This window comes from Phaseolus vulgaris, chromosome 3, assembly GCF_051622355.1.
Source record: "Phaseolus vulgaris cultivar YP4 chromosome 3, ASM5162235v1, whole genome shotgun sequence".
NCBI classification, from domain to species: domain Eukaryota; kingdom Viridiplantae; phylum Streptophyta; class Magnoliopsida; order Fabales; family Fabaceae; genus Phaseolus; species Phaseolus vulgaris.
In genome coordinates this window covers 7832195-7852088 of record NC_143500.1, presented here as the reverse complement: position 1 = coordinate 7852088, position 19894 = coordinate 7832195, and the positions used below count along the sequence as shown (strand labels likewise).

Here is a 19894-nt window from a genome sequence, read left to right as displayed (position 1 = left end):
ATTATTCTCTTACTGACTTTAGCATCGGAAAGTCTTTTGCAGTTGGACTTTTACTCGACATTAGTGATAAAGTTCAACAATCATTCAAAACGAAGGTCGATTATTACCAACAACTCAAATTTAATCCCTAACATAACTCAACACCAAAACCGATAAAAACAATAACATTTCTCATAAAGTTTAAAATATTTTGGTAAGATTATTAAGATAGAGTAGCAATAACAAAAATTTAATTTTACATATAATTGTGAAACTTGTCTGCTTTTGAATATTATTTTTTTTTTGTCTAAATCCTACTTGAAGATAAATTTGAAACCATTAAATGATGTTAATTGTTATTTTGATCAAAATTATTATAGTGGACATATCAAATTTGATTGAATTTTCTTTATCTTTCTCTTTTCTTCTGCATATTAAGTTTTTTTATCAGCATCATATTAAGCCTTTAAGCTCAATTCAATAAGAGTTTTTTCTTTAATGTGCATATAGATATATGATAAAAAAATAAAAATATTTTTTATACTCATTTTTTATTATAATCAACATTTATTTGGATGTATTTAAAAAAATAAAAATATTTTTTATACTCATTTTTTATTATAATCAACATTTATTTGGATGTATTTAATACTTTCACGTTATGTATTGTAAACACATAAGAATTACTTAAAATTAATATCACAAATTGGTTTTGCAAGGCTAATAAATATATATAAATTCACCTTTACCTTTTAGTGTATTGCGAATGAACTTGATTTCAATAAGAATTTAATTGGATCTTTTAGTTTTGAAAAAAGATTAGTTACTAATATTATTTAATTTTTAAAATAAAATATCTAGTCATGAAATTACATGTTAATCATTATTATTAATAGTTTCATGAATATCTTATATTAACAAGTGATATTTTTACTACCATAATTTTATGTTACTAAATGAATTATATATCAATAGTAGACAAAACAAATTGTTTAATTTTGGAAAATTATAAAATTAAATGTACAATTAAATTTGTATAAGAAAAATAAATAAATATAGGAAACAAAACTAGATTTAAGTTAATATAAAAAAATATTGTTTTACTTAAAAACACAACATTAAAGTTTCATTTGAATGATATGAAAGAAAGTGGAAGACAAGAAGAAATATAGAATGAAAAATGAAATTGTGTATATGTTATTAATAAATTTATTTATTATTTTTAATATCATTTTTGTAATAATTATATATTGATTAAATAAGATTATATTGTAGAGATAAAAAAAATTATTAGTATCTAAAGTAGTTTCTATTATCAATAAAATTTATAGACTAGTTTATAAATAGGTATTTAATTAGCTATCAATATTTTAGTTACCAGATAATTTAGATTATAAAGTTGGTAGCTAAAACATTGGTAGCTAATTAAATACCAATTTATAAGCTAATTATAGATTTTATTAATAATAGAAGTCACTTTAAATACCAATAATTCTTTATAATTTTTAAAATAATATCTAATTTAGTTAATAACTAATTATTTTGTTATTTTCAAAATTGGTTTCTATTTAATGATTTTCTTGAAATGTTATTATTATTTTATAAAAAAGAAATTACTCTTACATGTGGGTGATCATAACTAATTATGTTATTTTGATAATATCATTAATTATGTAATATAATTATTAATGAGTAAATTTTAAACCTCACTCAGTCTTATAAAATCAGTTTATAAAATAATATTTACACTCATCTATATACTATAAAATGTTTTTATTGATGTTAGATCTTCAACGATAATTAATAATTAAGTTATATTTTTACTTAGAAATCACAAGAAACAATGTAATGTAACTTCTTAAAACAACTAAAAATATGTGCACAATAAAATCTACAAAAAAATATATTCATAATCTACCTTACAATATTAGTTTTATATTATGCAATAAAAATATTAGTTATATTATTTTTAAAAGGTAAAATTATTATTATTTTTTAATATAATTTTTATATAAAATATTTATATTTTTAACTTCATCGTAATTCAATATCCAATAACCCATCCCTATGAAAAAAACAATTCACTAAATACATCCATAAAAATGTGAAACACTCACAAATTGGTACTTTGACAAAAATTACAAAATAGAAATCAAGTTTATAGTTAAAAATTAATTAATATATTGATTAAATTAAATATTATTTTAAATATTAAAAATTTATTATTATATAAAATAATTTATATTATTAATAAATAGTTTCTGATATATAATTAATTATCAATATTTTAACTATCTATTACTTTGTATTCTAACTCTTCCTCTAACTAGTCTAGATCGTTAATGATAACTAAAACTAAAATAAATTAATTTTATAACTTAAAATATACAGACAATTCTATTTTGAATTCACGATTATGAGAAAAAAGATTAAGCAGTAACAAAATAAAATAATTCTACATGATCGTGTAATCTAATGAAGACATTTATAAAAAGTTTAGTTATTTTTACAAAAATTACTTTAGAATTATACCATACTATTTTTTTATTGATGGATATAAAACCTTTTATACTATCCATAACCATTAGCTCCGCGATTATATACTTTAAAGGAATTGAAAAAATCCTTATAAATTAAGTTTGTTTTTAATGTGAATACAAAATTTATTTGTCTTAAGTTTTATATATTTATATCATGACTGGTATATTTTTATTTGGGCTTAGTTATCTTCTAAGTCTTTGCAGGACAAAAAATTATGATACGATCTAAATTTAAAAGTAATATTATTTTTTTAGGACTGTTATATTACAAAATCACAATTACAAAATAAATATAAATATTTTATTTATTTATTTTGATAATAAACATACAAATTTAGGTTAAACCTTAAACCACATATATTAAATATTCATAATAACTGGAGTTAAGCCACAAAAGTCTTCTAATACTTTTAAGAAAAACTAGTAATTACGCTAAACAGATAATAATAATAATAATAATAATAATAATAATAATAATAAAAGTTTTTTTCATCCAAAGTTTTAAGCTATCCATAGCAGAATCTCTCCTGCAGCCAGCCTATAAATTTCTTCCACTGAATTTGCATGAAGCATCTGATGTGAAGCTCGTTTCCCCTAAATCATAAAAAAGTTCATCTAAGATAAATTAACCCTAATTTTATGTTAATTAACATGCTTCTATATATACCAAAATCATGATATCATATTGTATCTTGTTTGAAACGATTTTAGCTTCTAAAAATATTTATCTTCGTATATTAAACTTAAATATTATAATAAAAAATATTCTATTTAAAAACCTACTTAAAAATTAAAAATGTATCTATATTTAAATTAAATATGTTTTTTATCCATGTATTATAACACGAAATTAGTTTTCATCCTAATTCAAACTTTACATCATTCATATACTATATACGTAAAATGATTGTTAATTTTGTTCAAAATTTGTTATTATTTTAATTATAAATTAATGTTCCGAAACTATTTTCAATCAGAAAAGTGAACTTCAAATTGAATCAATTCTACATATAGAATTATTTATTTTAATAATTTTTATATTATAAATATCTGAATAATCTAGAATTTTAAAAAAAATTAATCTCGTGTAATAGAAAAAAAAATATAATTAACAAAAAGGAAGTTTAAGAAAAACATTGAATTATTTTATGCTCTGTTTTGAAAGATTTGTAAGAGCGAATAATGTAAGAAGAATGCACAATATTCAATAAATAATTTTTTTAAAAAAACCAGAAAACAAGGAATTTTTTTTTAACTTTTTTCTTCGTGTAAATGGAAAGATTTAAGAAGAAAGTAAAGTTATTATCACGAAGATATATTTATTATATAAAATTTTATATTTTCATATTATTAATTTATTAATATTTATATCATAAAAAATAAATATAAATTATATAATCTAATATAAAAATTAATAATTGTTATTAAAATAATAAATATATTAATAAATATATAAAATAATAATTATAATAAATAATAAACTTATAAATTAACAATTATAATAAATAATAAAAATAATTATAAATAATAAATATAACTAAATAATAGTAATAATAATAAAATTAAAATTATTAATTAATTATAAAAATATTGTTTTTTATTTAGTTAAAATTAATTTATAATAATATTAATAAATAAATTATTATATATGTATATTATATTAAATATGTATTTTATAATAATTAAAATTTTACATAATACCTTTAAAAAGTCAAAATTAACCTTAATTTTATTTGAATCAAATATTTAATAATATAATTAATAAAATTAAATAATAATAAAAGTAAATATAGTTATGTATATAATAATATTATTATTAATTATAAAAATAAATAAAATTAATGAATTATTTTATTATTATTCATATATTTTTATAAATAAAAATAAATTTGTAAACCTATATTTTAAAATAACTAAAAAAATTTACACAAATATCACATCTTTCGCCGAAATTCAATAATTTTTCCTCATAAATTTATTCTAAAATATCTAAATCCAAACAATTTTATTTTCCACTCAAATCATTTCAAATTCATTTTCTAACAATCCTAATTCAAACACACAATTAAAATAAATGTCTGAATTAATGAAGCTTTTGTAGTAAACCTGTAGTAATTAATGAATTTAAGTTTTTTTTGTATTTTTAATAATTTAAAAATTACTTTATTTATAGGAAGTAATAAATGAAAAGTGCATTAGAGTTTGAAACTTACGTGAGCTTGAATCATGATTGCATTTCCATTCCCAATGCAGGAAACGTGGGCAGATAGAAGCTCTATGTTGTATTTATCCAGCACAAAGGCTACGCTGGACATGAGGCCTGGCTTATGGGCCGCGCAAATGCCGAATTGGGCCTCGTCTCCAAAAACATTCAAGACTATGTTTGAAGAGGCCCACGTTTTATGAAAAGCCACTGGCCTTTGCGCAGGGAACAAAAGCGCGTTTGAAGAAGTTCCCACAATCGCGTTTGAAAAGTTGTAATTAGAAGAAAGTCCCTGAGCAGTCATGAACGTGGAGCCACACTGGAGCCTTTCTTCTTTCTGTTTCTCCAGCTTTTCCACGGTTCTCTCAAGGCTTTTTATGTAGCTCACTGCTTCATCCACAACCGTTGATTTATCCGCCTACACAATGATCAAGCAAAAGCACGTTAATTAGAAGAAACAGTGAAAACGAAGTAACCTAATAAGAATGAAAATGGATTTTACCTTAGAAGGAAGATGGGGAAGCAAAGCATGAAGAGCAGTGAACATGTTTTTCATTTTCTTTCTCCTTTCTCTCTCAGTCCATATATGCATTTCATGATCCGATTCACGACTCTTTTCACCTTTTCCTTCTGCACTCGTAATCTTCTTCAGCTCCCCATGATTTCGCTTCTTCTTCTTCTTCATCGTCACACCTTCATCCTTTTCGTTCTTCTGCTTTTCTGCCTTCGTGTTTCCTTTGGTTTCACGCGAGTTATCGGAATCGGAGGGATCCCACCAGTGGTTTTCCCACAGGAAGTTCATATCAAGCAAACCTTCGTCTTCTGAGATCAAGACCATGATAGATAGATAGATTGAGAAGAGCTAGATTTGATGAGAAGAAGATTGGAAAAGATGGGTATATATATAGAAGTGATGAGAGAGCTTATAGGTGAAGATGCAAGAGAAGACATTAACCATGATGATTAGCCCTCTCCAAATTATAATCATAACACAATACGGTTACTTTGCATCAATACAAATATATTTAACATTTAATCTACCATGAATTTAGGAAGAGTTTTATTTAATTTATTATTCATTATTTTATATATATGTGTAATTTACTTTTCTTAATTTAATATAAATGCAATTTTAATAAGTCTATTGTATCTATTATTATGAGACATAGAGTAAATTTGGTGTATGAAGTTATAAATTATGATTTTCTTTTATATTCTTTCTTCATATTTTATGTATTTTTTCATTTACTTATATGATCAAATTATACTCTCTTTTTTTCAATGAAGGATAAAACATACATATTATTCTGAAATCAAATCACAATTATGTCATATGTAATTGTCAAAAAGGATATTATGTTCAAAACTCTCTTATCTCAAATATACTAAATTTTATTATGTTTGGTTACTTTTCCATTTCTTCTTCATATTAAAAGTCTTTAACTTCTTTAAATTACGAAGTTTTTTTGGTTGTGTGTGTATGAACATATGATAAACAAAAAAAAAATATTTATAATTATACTTAAAACGGAAAATTTATTTAGTAATTCTTTAAGCAATTAAAAATATATAAGAATAAAGTGTATCCTTTCACTTTATCATAGTAAAAATCCCTTAAATGTTTAAGAAATGGTTTCAATGTTTTCATTAAAAGTACAACTTTTATTGTGAACAATGTATTTCCACCTTGGTTTTTAATAAAAAAAATATCTATTGGTTTTGATAAATAGTTAAGAAACATTTTTGTGATATTTTATTGTGTCCAATTCCTAATAAATATGCATTCCCATTAAATTCTTCTTTTTTAAAAAAGTAATAATTAATGAGTTTTACATTTTTTATGTAATAAATATTTGTATCAATAAAACCTTTTATCTTCACCTCTAATCAATAGATATACATATCAATATTCACAATTAATGAAATATCAGTTCAATACTCGTTAACACATTATTCTCAATACAAGATTTACAGTTAAATCAAACAAATGTGAATTTATTAAATCGTATTTTCCATTAAGCTATATAATCATGCTTAGAAGATCAATATTTAAAGTCATATTATCACTTAAAAAAATAATATAATTAATTAAAAACAAAAATCATATAAATTGTATGCTTTAGATATTAATAATTTTTTAATTTATAAAATATATTTAACTTAATTAATATAATGATTAATTAATTTTAATCTCTAAATTAATTAACATTTAATTATTTTCTTGTAGTATTAGTTATATCCTATTAATAATACATATCAATTTCATAGTTATAAAAAAATATTATTAAAACTTACATTTTAAGAGTTAAATAATAATCTCTTTTGAAATTGAGATAATTATATCTTTACTTGTTCCTTTTATTTTTTTAATGCTCCTTATCTGCGTTACTTTAGAAAATCTAAACTGATAAACTTTATTTATGTGTTGTGTTAAACAAATTATTTATATTATCTTTGTAATAATTAAATAATATCCCCTGTAACAATTTTTGTTTCTATCTGCAACTCCAAATGATGGTGTTTTGTACATAAATACGTAAATATATACGTATTAGGCAATGAGTACACTCTTAGCTTTCCCAATCAGAGGAAAGATGCTAACGTTTTTTTATGGAGTAATGGTTTAGATGCATTTTGTTGCCATTCTCTAGGTAACTTATATCAACATAAAATAAAATAGAAATATTGAACATAGATTTTATTTTTAATTTAATATTTATTTTAATTTAATATTTATAAAACTGATTTAATAAAATTATATTATATTATACATATAATATTATAATTTAATCACTGTATCCTCATAAATCACGACCGATAGCAAATAGTCTAAATTAACAAATTTTATTAAAACAAAATTTAATACTATATTAAAAAATAAACTTTTAAATTTTAATTTTATAAAATAATTTATTTGAACTTCACTTAAATTGTCTTAAATAGTCTATCAATATCGAGTGACACATTTAACAATCCTATGAAAATAGAAATTAGAACACCAATTTTAAATTAACTCAATTTTACGAAATCGGTAAATTTAAGTTTACATCTATTTATAAATTATAATTATAATTTGATTGTCTTATTAATCATAAAACAATTTGATTTGTTTATTTGCCAAGCAAAGTGAGACGTTTACAAAGTAGTTTTCTAATGTTTTATTTATTTATTTTAACAAGAAAAAATATTTCAGCCAAAAAAATTATTAAATAGAAACTAATTTTATAAAAAAAAATTAGTTATTACAATTACTAAATTAGAAACCATTTTAGATATTAGAATAATTTTTTTTTTCTAAATTATTTCTATTATTGTTGAATAGTTTTTAAATTGGTATCTAATTAGCTATCAGAGTTTTAACTAATAATTATTTAGATTCTAATTTAAAAACTATTTAAAAATAATAAAAACTAATTTAAGAATTATTTTTTTTAATCTTTAAAATGTTTTCTAATTTAGTCACTATAACAATTATTTTTATTTTTAAAATTAGTTTTTATTTAATGAATTTTTTTTAGTGATAGAATATCTTAAACATGATTATCTTAGGAAAACTAACTAGATGGCTCCATTTAGTATAATCATATGTCTATATTTTCATGAATATGCTACTTTTAGATAATAAACATTACGTAATCTAAGAGTGATAAAGAGAGATGAGTAATTAATTGTATAAGTTTTGATGAAGTTAGAAAAGTTAGGTTTTCATTGATATATTGCATGCAACTGTGTAGTGGTTTGGTCACACTTGAGTCCACAATTAGAAAGCAAAGAAAAGTGCAACACGCAAAGTGGGCATAGTGAAACGGTCTTGTGTACGTTGGATTTGCATATTTTGCTTCCGTTTGATGATAAAAGAAGAGTTTCACAAACTTTTCTGAACACAATTAACAATCGTTAAAGAATGAACAGCAAATAATTAGTCATTCATTATTTGGATAGTTAAAGAGAGAGAGAGAAAGAGAAATTGCGTTATGAGTTTTGAGGAAACACGGTGGCGTGATCATTTCCATAAACGGCAGCACCGACTAGAAGCCACAATCCCAACGTTAGAATATCAAATAATAAGACAAAACACAATCACTTTTTGAACAACACAAACTACGGTTTCACTCAATCACTCATATGTACTTTCTTCTTCAAAACCAACTTTTCTAACGTTTCAGAAGCAGAAGCAGAAGCTTCAAATCAGCAACTAAAAAATGAGTGAGCATAGGATGGCTTAGAAACAAGAATATAGATTAATGATGAGGTAAGTTTTAATTATTTTTCATGAACTATACTAAGTATGAAATTTTTTCATGTGTTCATACATTATAAATAATGTTTTCTTATTGTTTATTTAAAATTAATTTTAAAATATAATTTATATCTCGTATAATGTATTTTAAAATTGATTTGGTTTAAAGCTGTAGTTTTGATTATTAAATTGTAAGAAAATTAAAGCACAAAATTATAATTTTAAATTGAATTATTAATGAAATTATAGGTTGAACTTTTAATAAAAACTATAATTATAAATGTACTGATATTTGTTTTATATATCTTTATTATTTCCTTGTTTTTTCAAGTGCACCCAGTAACAGGTTTCCTTCAAATATTAAAAAATTTCGTATTTGAAAGACAACCTTTTCCATCTATGAAGGCAGTTAACCATGAATTTCTGCTTTAAAATAAATTTTAGAAAAAGTTTTAATAAATAATAAGAAAAATTTATTTTAAAATAATTATATATACGTTCATATTAAAATTTGTTAATAGAACGTAATTTTCAGAAATTTAATAAAAAAATGTTCCCCAGTATACAAAATAATCCATCTACATTGATAAAATAGATAAACATGAAATAATTCTGACTATACATTGGATATTAAACTAATTTTTAGAAATTTAATAAAAAAATGTTCCCCAGTATAAAAAATAATCCATCTACATTTATAAAATAGATAAACATGAAATAATTCTAACTATACATTGGATATTAAAAGGAGTTTAATATTAGGTATAATATATTTCTTTAAAAAAATATTTTTAACGGGATTATATTTGATATTTTTTACGGTTTTAACCTCCGTTAAATGTGTTATCAGTAGTTTATTTTTTTCCTGAAATATTTACGGTCGTTAATGAATTACCGGTGATTTTTAGTAACCTCTAGAATGACTATTATTTTTCAGCGATTTTGTAAACTCATGTCACTTCCAGGAGTTTTCAGAACCTTTACTACTACCAAAGATCTCCAAAAACTCCTCATTACTACTAGGGGTTTTCGAAATTCCCACTACTACTAGGAGTTTTTGAAACCCCCGCTACTTTAGAACCTCCATTACTTCCAAGTTCCGTTAAATTTATTTTTTGTGTTTTTATAAATAGATTGTATTTTTTTGAATGTTTTTTTTTAATTCACATTAATTCTAAAACAACTGAAAAAATATAAAAGTCAAATATTTTTAAATATAACATTGATAAAGAAAAAAAAATTATAAACAAAATTCTTAAATTATGAAATAAATATTATAATTAAACTACAAGCATGTTAGGGTCACCGTTAACAACCATGTTTGTCACAATTAACAAGTTCACATCCATGTTAGGGTCTTCTTCTTCCACATTCTCCACCAAATCTCTAATAAACGCTGAAGAAATTTTTGGAGTATTTGTATATTGTCTTCTCTCTTAATCTACATTGATTCTACTAGGGTGTTGGTTTTTAGTCTCAGGAGTTGTGTGAGAGTCTTGGTTCTATAGGTAAAACTCTGAGGTCTACAACAAAGTGCACCAAACTCAACCTCGGAGGCAACTAATTTCGGCACACGAAGTTTGGTGCTGCCTCAATGCTATTTCTTTGCATAGATAATGGCATGAGACATTAGCCACAATTACATATAATTCTTGTAGAATTCCAAAGAGCCTACATCATGGATGGATTCCGTTTAAGTGGTAAGTTTTAAATTATATTAAACTTATAAAGTAACACAAATAAGAAATCAACGTCATTAAACTAGACCCAAGTATTGACTCAGTGGGGGAATTAGTCTATAGTATGTCACAAGTTGAACCTTATACAAGCACACACACATTCTGATTTAACATAAAATAATGCAAGTATTTAAACACATTTTTTGACATTTCAAAATACAAATAAACAACCTAAAAGTACAATAATAGATCACAACTGCAACTAAATATTTATAGTACAGTGTACAAATGTAACCAATGAGTTAGATTTGGACTCTTTCTCATTAAATCAAATAAATCTGAAACTTGACTTTTTTCTAGGGTCATTCAATTTTTTTCTCGGAAATATCATAATAAGATCATGTTATGAATATCACCCTATAAACATTTTTTTTCTTAAGTTAAGATTCATTTAACTTAAAGTTCAAAAATAAGTAATTTATTTTAATTAAAATTTTATTGGAGTTTAACTTTTAACTAAATCTCATAAAATAAAATATGTGGACAGTGTCTTACAATGTGTGTAATATTTTTTCTCATAGGTATACTTTTTCAAAACAAATACGATGCATTAAATCCATATTCGAATTTACCAAAAAATAAAAATAAAACATTTTTTTAAGTAAGATGCATTTAACTTAAGTTCAAAAATAAGTAATTTATTTTAGTTAAAATTTTATTAGAGTTTGAATTTTAATTAAATATGATAAAAATAATAATAAATATGTGGACAAAACGAAAAATTGGTTTGAATGTTCTCAGTGAAATTCAAATAAACATTTAATGTATTTCAGTTTAAATTTCAATTACATGTTTATGTTTTATTTTATTCTATAAGAAAAAAAACAGTTACACATTTATTCCTTAAATTTTAAATGTGATTTTAGTTTACTTATTTTGCTTGATTAATAATCGTAATATCTCAGTTTATGAAGAGAATTAATAAGGGTCCAAATTAATTACCCAAGACCCCAACTCCATTTAGGTAGAGTAATTAAAAGATGAGAGATACAAAGATATGGGGCTGTATAACATAGTTGTATTAGCAGAAATACAATCTCATTTAAGAAGCAAAAATATAGAGATGGAGACATAGATAAAAGCATTTACCCAATCTGATAAAAGATAGAGATGTTGATGTAAGTAGAATCTTGACAATGAAATAAGTAGTAAGACTTTACCTAAAATTTGTTGTGTAACAACCGTAGAGCTTTTGTTGATAGAAGGATCATTTGAAGTCTTCAAACTTTTAATATAAATCACTGCCTATCCTTCAGTCTATCATGAGCAACAATTTAATGTATAAGATAATGTATAAGATAGTTGAATAGTGAAAAAAAACAGATTATACCATGACGAATTAACTCATATTTGGGATGGCGCATCCATTTTTTGAGATTATCATTTGATCCTGTGAAGTAGTTATGGACAACAATGACTTGATTAGAAGTTATGTCAACAAAATAAGCTGTTAAAAAACATAATAAACTAATTATCTAACTTCATTTTTTTCATATTCCATCAATCTATCAACTAGGTAAGAACCAATGAATCCAACTCCTCCCGTGATCAAGATTCTCATGTTAGACTATTGTCAAGAATGAAAGAAATGTTAGTGAAACAAGACATCAAAAAATATGTTTCATAAACTAAGGACTCTTTCACGCAAAATCCTTGTTCATAAATCAATAATTGTAAGATGCATGCTTGCTAGCATACACATACTTCTGAATCATAGGTATACAAAAAAATAGATAAATCAAATGAGCAACTCAGTTTCACTGATCAGTATATCTTTCCCAAAATAACTGAGATGTAGCCATTTTGCAAAGTAAGCTCATAATGGTTCGATTTTCTAAAACTTCAGTATATAAAATATGGATAATTAGGATGTTACATAAATTATTAGCATTATGAATACTATTATCAATATTATTACTACTATATGAATGTAATGTTAAACTAATTTTATTAATATCATACCAAATTTAAACTAATTTTAGTAATATCATTCTAAATTTAAATTAATTTATAAAGTTATAAGTTTAATCCGTTAGTTTGACTCAACCTAATGGATGAAAGGTGAAAAGTTAGTTATTTCATCATTTCATCCAATTCGTGACATGTTGGACTAATTAAAAATAAACATGTTTAGATTTTAATTTACATTAATACAAATTTTTAAAAAATAATATAATCAAATAGCTCAAATCTTTATCAAACCAATTTTTTCAACTCTAATTAGTTTATTTGGTTGGTGTCCATATCTAACCACATTGTCATGGTCTTGGTTATTTATTTTGAAAGTTATGATAAAAAATTTTAAAACTTGTAACTAAAAATTATTCCGAAGGAGGCAAAAATTTCCAAAATAAAATGAATTGGAGATGCAGGGGATCGAACCCTGTACCTCTCGCATGCAAAGCGAGCGCTCTACCATTTGAGCTACATCCCCATATATTATAAGGTACAATAAATAAATTAATAATATTCTAATCATAGATTTAACATCCAAAACTATTTTGTAACTATGAAATATCATTTAATTTCGTTAATGATTGATATTTACTAAAAACATCCTAATCCAAATTTAATTATTATCAAATTAATTTCTGTTTCATGAATTTGAAATTTGTGATATGGTATATTTTTTATCTAACAATTTATGTGCGTATTTTTTTTTATGAGAGATTAAATATTATAAGATAATGAATATTGAACTTGCTATTAATAAAGATTTTATTGAAAGAATAAAATATTATAATATTAATATTTGTTAAATAAATCCATAGGTATCAAAGCTTTCAAGAGTTTGATTTAAGTTAAATTGAGAGTTGTTATAATAAGTTATATATATATATTATGTTTTTGAATCAATTTTAAAGATAATTTTATATTAAAATGAAACTTATGTGTTGAGATAGAAATTATATATTGAGATAATTAAGTGTAATGCATTTTAAAAAATAGTTGTATTATTAATCAAAGAGAAAATTATAAAATATAAGAAAAATATTAAATATAAAGAGAAACATTATAAAAAAATGTGAAAAAGTTAAAACTGATTAATTAAGAGATATGTCAATGAGAAAATATTAAAAACAAATTATTAAATAGAAATCAATTTAGAAAAAAAAATAGTTGGTAGCTATTATATATTAATTTAAAAAATAATTTATAAATTTTATTAATAATAGAAATTATTTAGATACAAATTTTTTTAGTTAATAAATAATATCTAATTTAATTAATATAGTAATTAAAATTTTTTTCTAAAATTTAATTTTATTTAATGATTTTTATGTGAAAAAATATAAGTGAATTATTAATAAAGTGTTTTCTAGGTTTGGTGTAAAATAAAAAATAAAAACTATATAATTACTGATAATGTATCTATATATGAAATTTCTTATTTGTTATTAGGGTGATAAAAAAAAAAATTGTATTGAGTCTCTATAATGCTGAAAATGGAAATGACAAGAACACGGAAAGTACGTAGGTTCATGTTCACCAAAATCATTAATTTTATATATGAATTTTTGTTTTATCCTTAATAATTATTTTTATCATTATTATTTAAGTTTCTTACATTTTATTTTAATCAAACTTTTTACATCCATACTTCATAACTTATTAAGTTTTAGTCTTCACTATTTACTCTTTTAGCAAGCTTTCTTTTAAAATATCTTAAAATTTAATTTAATCGTTTTTTTTTATGATTGTAGTTTATCTTTCTAAAATTTAGTTTCTTTTAATCATTGTTGGATTATTGTTTCTATTAACATAATGGATAAAAAAAATTTACGTTATAAAGATGAAATGTGTTCTAAAATTTAGAAATAGAAATTTGATTTTAATAAAAAAAATTTGTAACTAGTTATGTACACTCAAACATGTAATGAAAATTATAATACACAATACATTTTCAAGATCTTATTCAAAATACCATTATTAAAATAACATCTTTTTGAAATGTGATTTTATTCTTCAATTCCAACCTCTCTCTAAATAAATTGGGAAATTCTTTTAATAATCTAATAAAACAATTCACAAAAAGTTCAAAAAAACAATGTTTAAGTCATACTCAAATTCCTTTCTAAAATTACTTTTTACATTAAAATTTGAGATCCAAGAAATAATAGAGGGATGATTCTCTTTATTGTCGAACCAATGTGGCCTATAATTTGATTGTGACACTTGGTTCTAATTTCCACGAAATATTAATGATAAATGTTTTATTTTCTAGTTTTTATTTTATTTATTATTTTTTTATTATTAATAAAAAAAACTCAAATGGGAATTGATTTCATCAACATAAACTCTTAACATAAATTTGTACATCTCTATACTTTCTCATGTTCCTTTATATTATTATTTTTTAATTTCAACAATACTTTTTTTGAGTATGGTGGGGAGTGAATATTTTTCTTCATTTTCAAGTGGTAGTAGTTGCTTGTGGTAATGGTGATAAATGTTGGTGATTGATGTAAGTTTTGTGATGTTTTATTGATAGTGGTTGTATTTTCGTTCACTTATTTTTTTTTAAAACCACAAAATCCAGAAAAAAAAATCACAAAGGTACAAAAATGGAATACAAAATTAAAACAAAATTTATCTTCCTATCGAGAAAGTCAACTATAACAAATATTTTCACAAACTTTCTCAAATACACTCAAATAATAAAAATGTTTTTTAAAAGTATAAAGTGATTGATGAATAATAAAAGTATTGTGACGGTAAGGTTATTTAAAAAGTTAAAATCGTCTTTACTTTTCATATTTAATATTGATGTACATGGAGAAAAGGTGTTGGAAAAATTTGTCTTTTTATCAATAGTAGAATGATGGTGTTAGTGTTATAGGTTCATTCTTATACTCTAATAATATGTGAATTTTCTTGCTCTTATTTATTTTATTTAAAGATTATCTGCTTTTATTTTTAAAAATTAAATTGGGAAAAATTACCCTAGGTGTCAAAAGGGGGAGAGAAGAGATTATACAATATGACTGGACTGAATATGTTTAGGAAATACTATATTCTATTTTATATTGACCTTTATTTAATTATCTTTAAAATCTTACCAATATTAATATGGATTTTTGGTAAAGAATACTAATATGGGATTGGATGATACTCTAATGCTTATTAAACCTTTCTTCCTTAAACTTGATTATTTTAGAATATATAAGAAATATTTTTACTTTAATATTTTGTTTTTATCAGTTTCAGTTTGGATTGCAAGATGAAATATAAAAATAAATGTAAAAAATAAATAGAAATAAAAAAATTTAGACTAAAATTTAAAAATATATTTTTATTATAACATTAATTAATTTAATTTATTATTATATTTATAAAAATAAAAAGATTATTTGATAAATTATATTTATTATATAATTAATTAGATCACAGATATAATAGTTTTTTTTCATTTTTTGATATGTCTATGGAAAAAAAGACGTAATTTTTTTCATCTCTATTTTCAAACATTTTCATTTTTACTCTCAGAGTTCAGGAAAAATGGTGCTATAATTAATCCGTGGTGTGGGACAGAAAGTTGAAGCAGGCAAATTGGAAAAATAGCGCCATGTTTTCTCTTCTTCTCTAATTCTTTTGATTTCAACTACACACGTTTACATCACTTTGAGTCAAAGCAACTCAATTTTCATATTATTACTCTTCACCAAACCTTATGCCACATGCCACTATTGGTGTGCATATCATTTAATGGTCGAGATCATTCCAATCTCTTATCCACTTCACACAACAATTATTATTCTTACCACTACTATTATCATTATTATTATTATTATTATAAAACCAACTAGAAATAAATCAATATAGTATTCATTGAGAATATTTAAACTTTTAGGTTCAATACTATCATTTCTAGGTATCTAAGTGATAATCAACAACTTCTAATTCCCTTATAGTCATTTACATCATTACTCTTCCTCTTCAAGCATTTATATATATATATATAAATAGGGTATTTCCCCTCTTGTAAATCACACATTGAATTTTGAAAAGAAAAAAAATTCTGTCAGAGTGTTTAGTGAGTTGAGTCTCCTAAAGGTTCTTGGGTCTTATCTTGTGAGTGTAGTGCACTTTAAGTGACGGCTCTTCACTACTCATATTAGAAGCTCTCATCCTTCCAAGTGGCGTGATTCATCTTCCATTCCATAAGCTTTCTCTCATCTCTCTTTTTTTTCTTCCATTACGCCTTCCATAATTCCATTTCCATTTTCTTATTTGTTTTTCATTTCTTTTATTCGGTTATCATCTTGCTTCCTTCCATCTTATGTTATTTTAATTTTCGCACCTCATCATCATCATCACCTTATATTGTGTTTTTCTCTTTACCCTCTAGAAGTGAACATTCACACTTACTTAACGACTTGGTTAAGTTCGTGTCTAGTGAGAATCTTCTTTGGGTTTATTATCATATTCTACTTAAAAAAAAACTCATAAACAAAGTGTCATCATAAAATGTGCAATCCTAAAATCAACTCACATTACCTTCGAAAAACATTATGCTAAAATATTTACTAAAAACTAACCATATCAAGAATCATGGTAGGTTAATATGCATATATAATGAATGGACATGCACCATACATCTATGAATTCTTTGATAACTACTGATTATCGAGGAAATTCATTATTTTATCTAAACGTGTCATCATTTGTTTGAATAAGTCAATTCAATTAAAAATTATCATAACTGACATTAATACTAAAAATGTAGTTCACAAATTAGAATTGAAAGTACATTTGTCTTATTTAATCATTGTCATTCTTGTCATCATCTTCATTCTCGTTCTCTTTATCCTCCTCCTCATCATCATCAACTTCTTCTTGTTCTTCTTCCACTTCTTCATCTTCTTCGTGTCCATGTTCTTGCAATTGTTCAGGATCAACATCAATGTCTTGTAATCCAAATATACCTTAAACTTTAATAACTTTATTGACATGTGAAATTTCATCTACTTGGTAAGGGTCGTCCTCTTCCACACCACTGGAATCAATGTAACCTATAGACTTTGTTTTAATTTCAACATGTCAACCACATTTATCTATTCAAAATGTTGGATATTAGACATAGTAGACTTGTCTGACATTGTGTGCAAGAATAAATGGATAAAATGGTTGGTATCTTGAACTCAAAGGAAGGTAGGAGGAAGACGAAGACTACTCCATATGCTATGGACTAGGGAGCATCGTGTATGAGATAGTTTGTAGAAGACTGGATTTGACACATGTTGTTAGTGTTAGTTAGCATGTTCATGGCAAAGTCTGGACGTGCTGATTATGAAGCTTTGAAGTGTGTGCTAAGATATCTAAATGGAATAGTATGATTTGGTCTAGTGTATAAATGGTTTACCCATAACAAAGTTGCTATAGATGAGTTGTGGATGTTGATTATTTAGAGAATATCGATACTATAAAGGCCCTTTCTAGGTATGTTTTTACATTGTTTGGAATTGTAGTTTGTTAAAAATTCAATTTCTAGTCACTAGTGGATTTATCTAATGCCTAGGCAAATTATACCACACTCATAAAGAAGGTGAAAGGGGTATTGTGGTTGAAGGGGATGATTAAAGAGTTGAGTATTATGCATGACTATTCATTGTGATAATCTTGAACTTCTCAACCAAAAAAGAAAAACAAGTGACTTAAAAATAATCAAGAACCACGATCGACATTAAATAAAACTTAAAAAATAAAACACAAGTTTGAACTGAAAAAGAAAAAAATAATGACAAAATTATCATTAACCACTTATATAAAGAAGTTTGAGAAACTAAAAGAATGTCAAACAGAATAAAAATGCAAATGAAGAATATGGATAAAGTATTTCTCAATTAAATCCATATCTTAAAAATGAACATATGTTTGACTACAATACAATAAAGAAAAAAAAGACTCAAATAAAATTATTATAAATGATTCAATAAAAGTGTAAAAAATGATTATTATTATTATAATTAATACGGTATAATTACCTTTTTCGTCCCTACATTTAAGATCAATATTCAATTTACTACAGTGGTTTTTTTAAAAAATCAATTTGATCCAAAGGTTTTTAAAAAAAGTATGTGATTAGGTCCTTTCTGTTAAATTTTCACAAATGACGTTAACCGATTATGATTTGGCTCATTAATATGCAAACATGGACTATACACGTAGGCACTAACTTTTAGGGTTTTTTCCTTCTTCCTTCCATCCATTCTCCCCCGTCAGGACCTCCACCCCACCCTTCACCCTCACCGCTATGATTTTGGACCGAAAGTAATGGTGATCTAGCAAGTTGATTAGCAGTCAAACCCCTAACTTGTTGGCTATGAGCAATGGTACCAGTTGGAGGAACATTCCTAGCTCGAGAAATACCTTCAAAGAAAAAAACATTTATTGATCCACATAATAATCACAATGACCTATAAACCTCAACCCAAAGTTAGAGATCAAAAGTGTTTTCCCCTTCGCCGATTTGAGGGTTTTTTGACCTTCATGATCTTCACAACCGTCACAATGGATTCTCCCTCGCAATGGTTAGAGAGCTTCAATAGAGCGAAGATTGCGTTCTTCTAAGTGGACTTATCGTCAAACGCAGAGGCTAAAAGTTCTAGTAGAGGAGTCATTGTTCCCACTTCAATCAAACAAGCCCTATTGAAAATGTTGGTTCTAGCAAGCACGTGAATATTGTACGCAGCCTTCTGCTTCCATTCTTGCGTTCTGAACACCAGCCTCCGCGTTAGGAATCACGCCAGGAATTACACGGCGTGCGTCGCCGTGGGACTACCTGCAACGATGTTGCGGTTACGGTTAGATTGATTGTTGAGTGAAATGTCGTTGTCGGCGCAGAACTGTTGGATGAGCCTCTTGAGAGATATGTCGGGAACCAACTCTGTGTTTGCTAGCTTCTCCCCTGTTTTGGGACAGGTGGTGTTCCGTGAGTATCACGTATGGCTTTCAAAGTATCTACACTAGTAGAATTGGGCAAATAAATATGAGTAGAAGAGAAATTGTTAGATACCAGGGAATTATTTTAACCCTATGCTTGAGATTGGACTGGGAGGGCCTGAACAACTATTGGAGTTCTAATAATATGTCTTTGGCATTGATGATGACGTACCATACTGAATTCATATAATTCATCCACATCTGCAAATTGTTTGGTGTGAATAATTGATTCAATGCTAGAGAAACATGA

The 19894-nt window shown here is 24.6% G+C and overlaps 1 protein-coding gene and 1 non-coding gene across 2 annotated transcripts; both read right to left on the bottom strand.

The window, feature by feature from the left end:
• Window positions 1-3019: 3019 nt before the first annotated feature.
• Window positions 3020-5566, bottom strand: LOC137805785 (transcription factor bHLH95). Its single transcript, XM_068605709.2, has 3 exons — window positions 5225-5566; window positions 4733-5140; window positions 3020-3113 (listed from the first exon to the last, which is right to left on the bottom strand). The coding sequence occupies exons 1-3, from the start codon at window positions 5558-5560 to the stop codon at window positions 3021-3023; spliced, it is 837 nt and encodes a 278-aa protein (XP_068461810.2). The 5' UTR covers window positions 5561-5566; the 3' UTR covers window position 3020.
• Window positions 5567-13062: 7496 nt separating this feature from the next.
• Window positions 13063-13135, bottom strand: TRNAA-UGC (transfer RNA alanine (anticodon UGC)). The gene has a single exon. It is a non-coding gene; the product is annotated as a tRNA-Ala (tRNA).
• Between the last annotated feature and the right edge of the window lie 6759 nt (window positions 13136-19894).

Bases quoted from the DNA above. Each gene is read 5' to 3' on its own strand.
- LOC137805785 (XM_068605709.2), bottom strand. From the start codon at position 5,560: ATGGTCTTGATCTCAGAAGACGAAGGTTTGCTTGATATGAACTTCCTG. The intron at 5,141-5,224 runs GTAAAATCCATT...ATCATTGTGTAG, and splicing joins TTCCCCATCTTCCTTCTAAG to GCGGATAAATCAACGGTTGT. The intron at 3,114-4,732 runs GTAAGTTTCAAA...TTTATGATTTAG, and splicing joins CAATCATGATTCAAGCTCAC to GGGAAACGAGCTTCACATCA.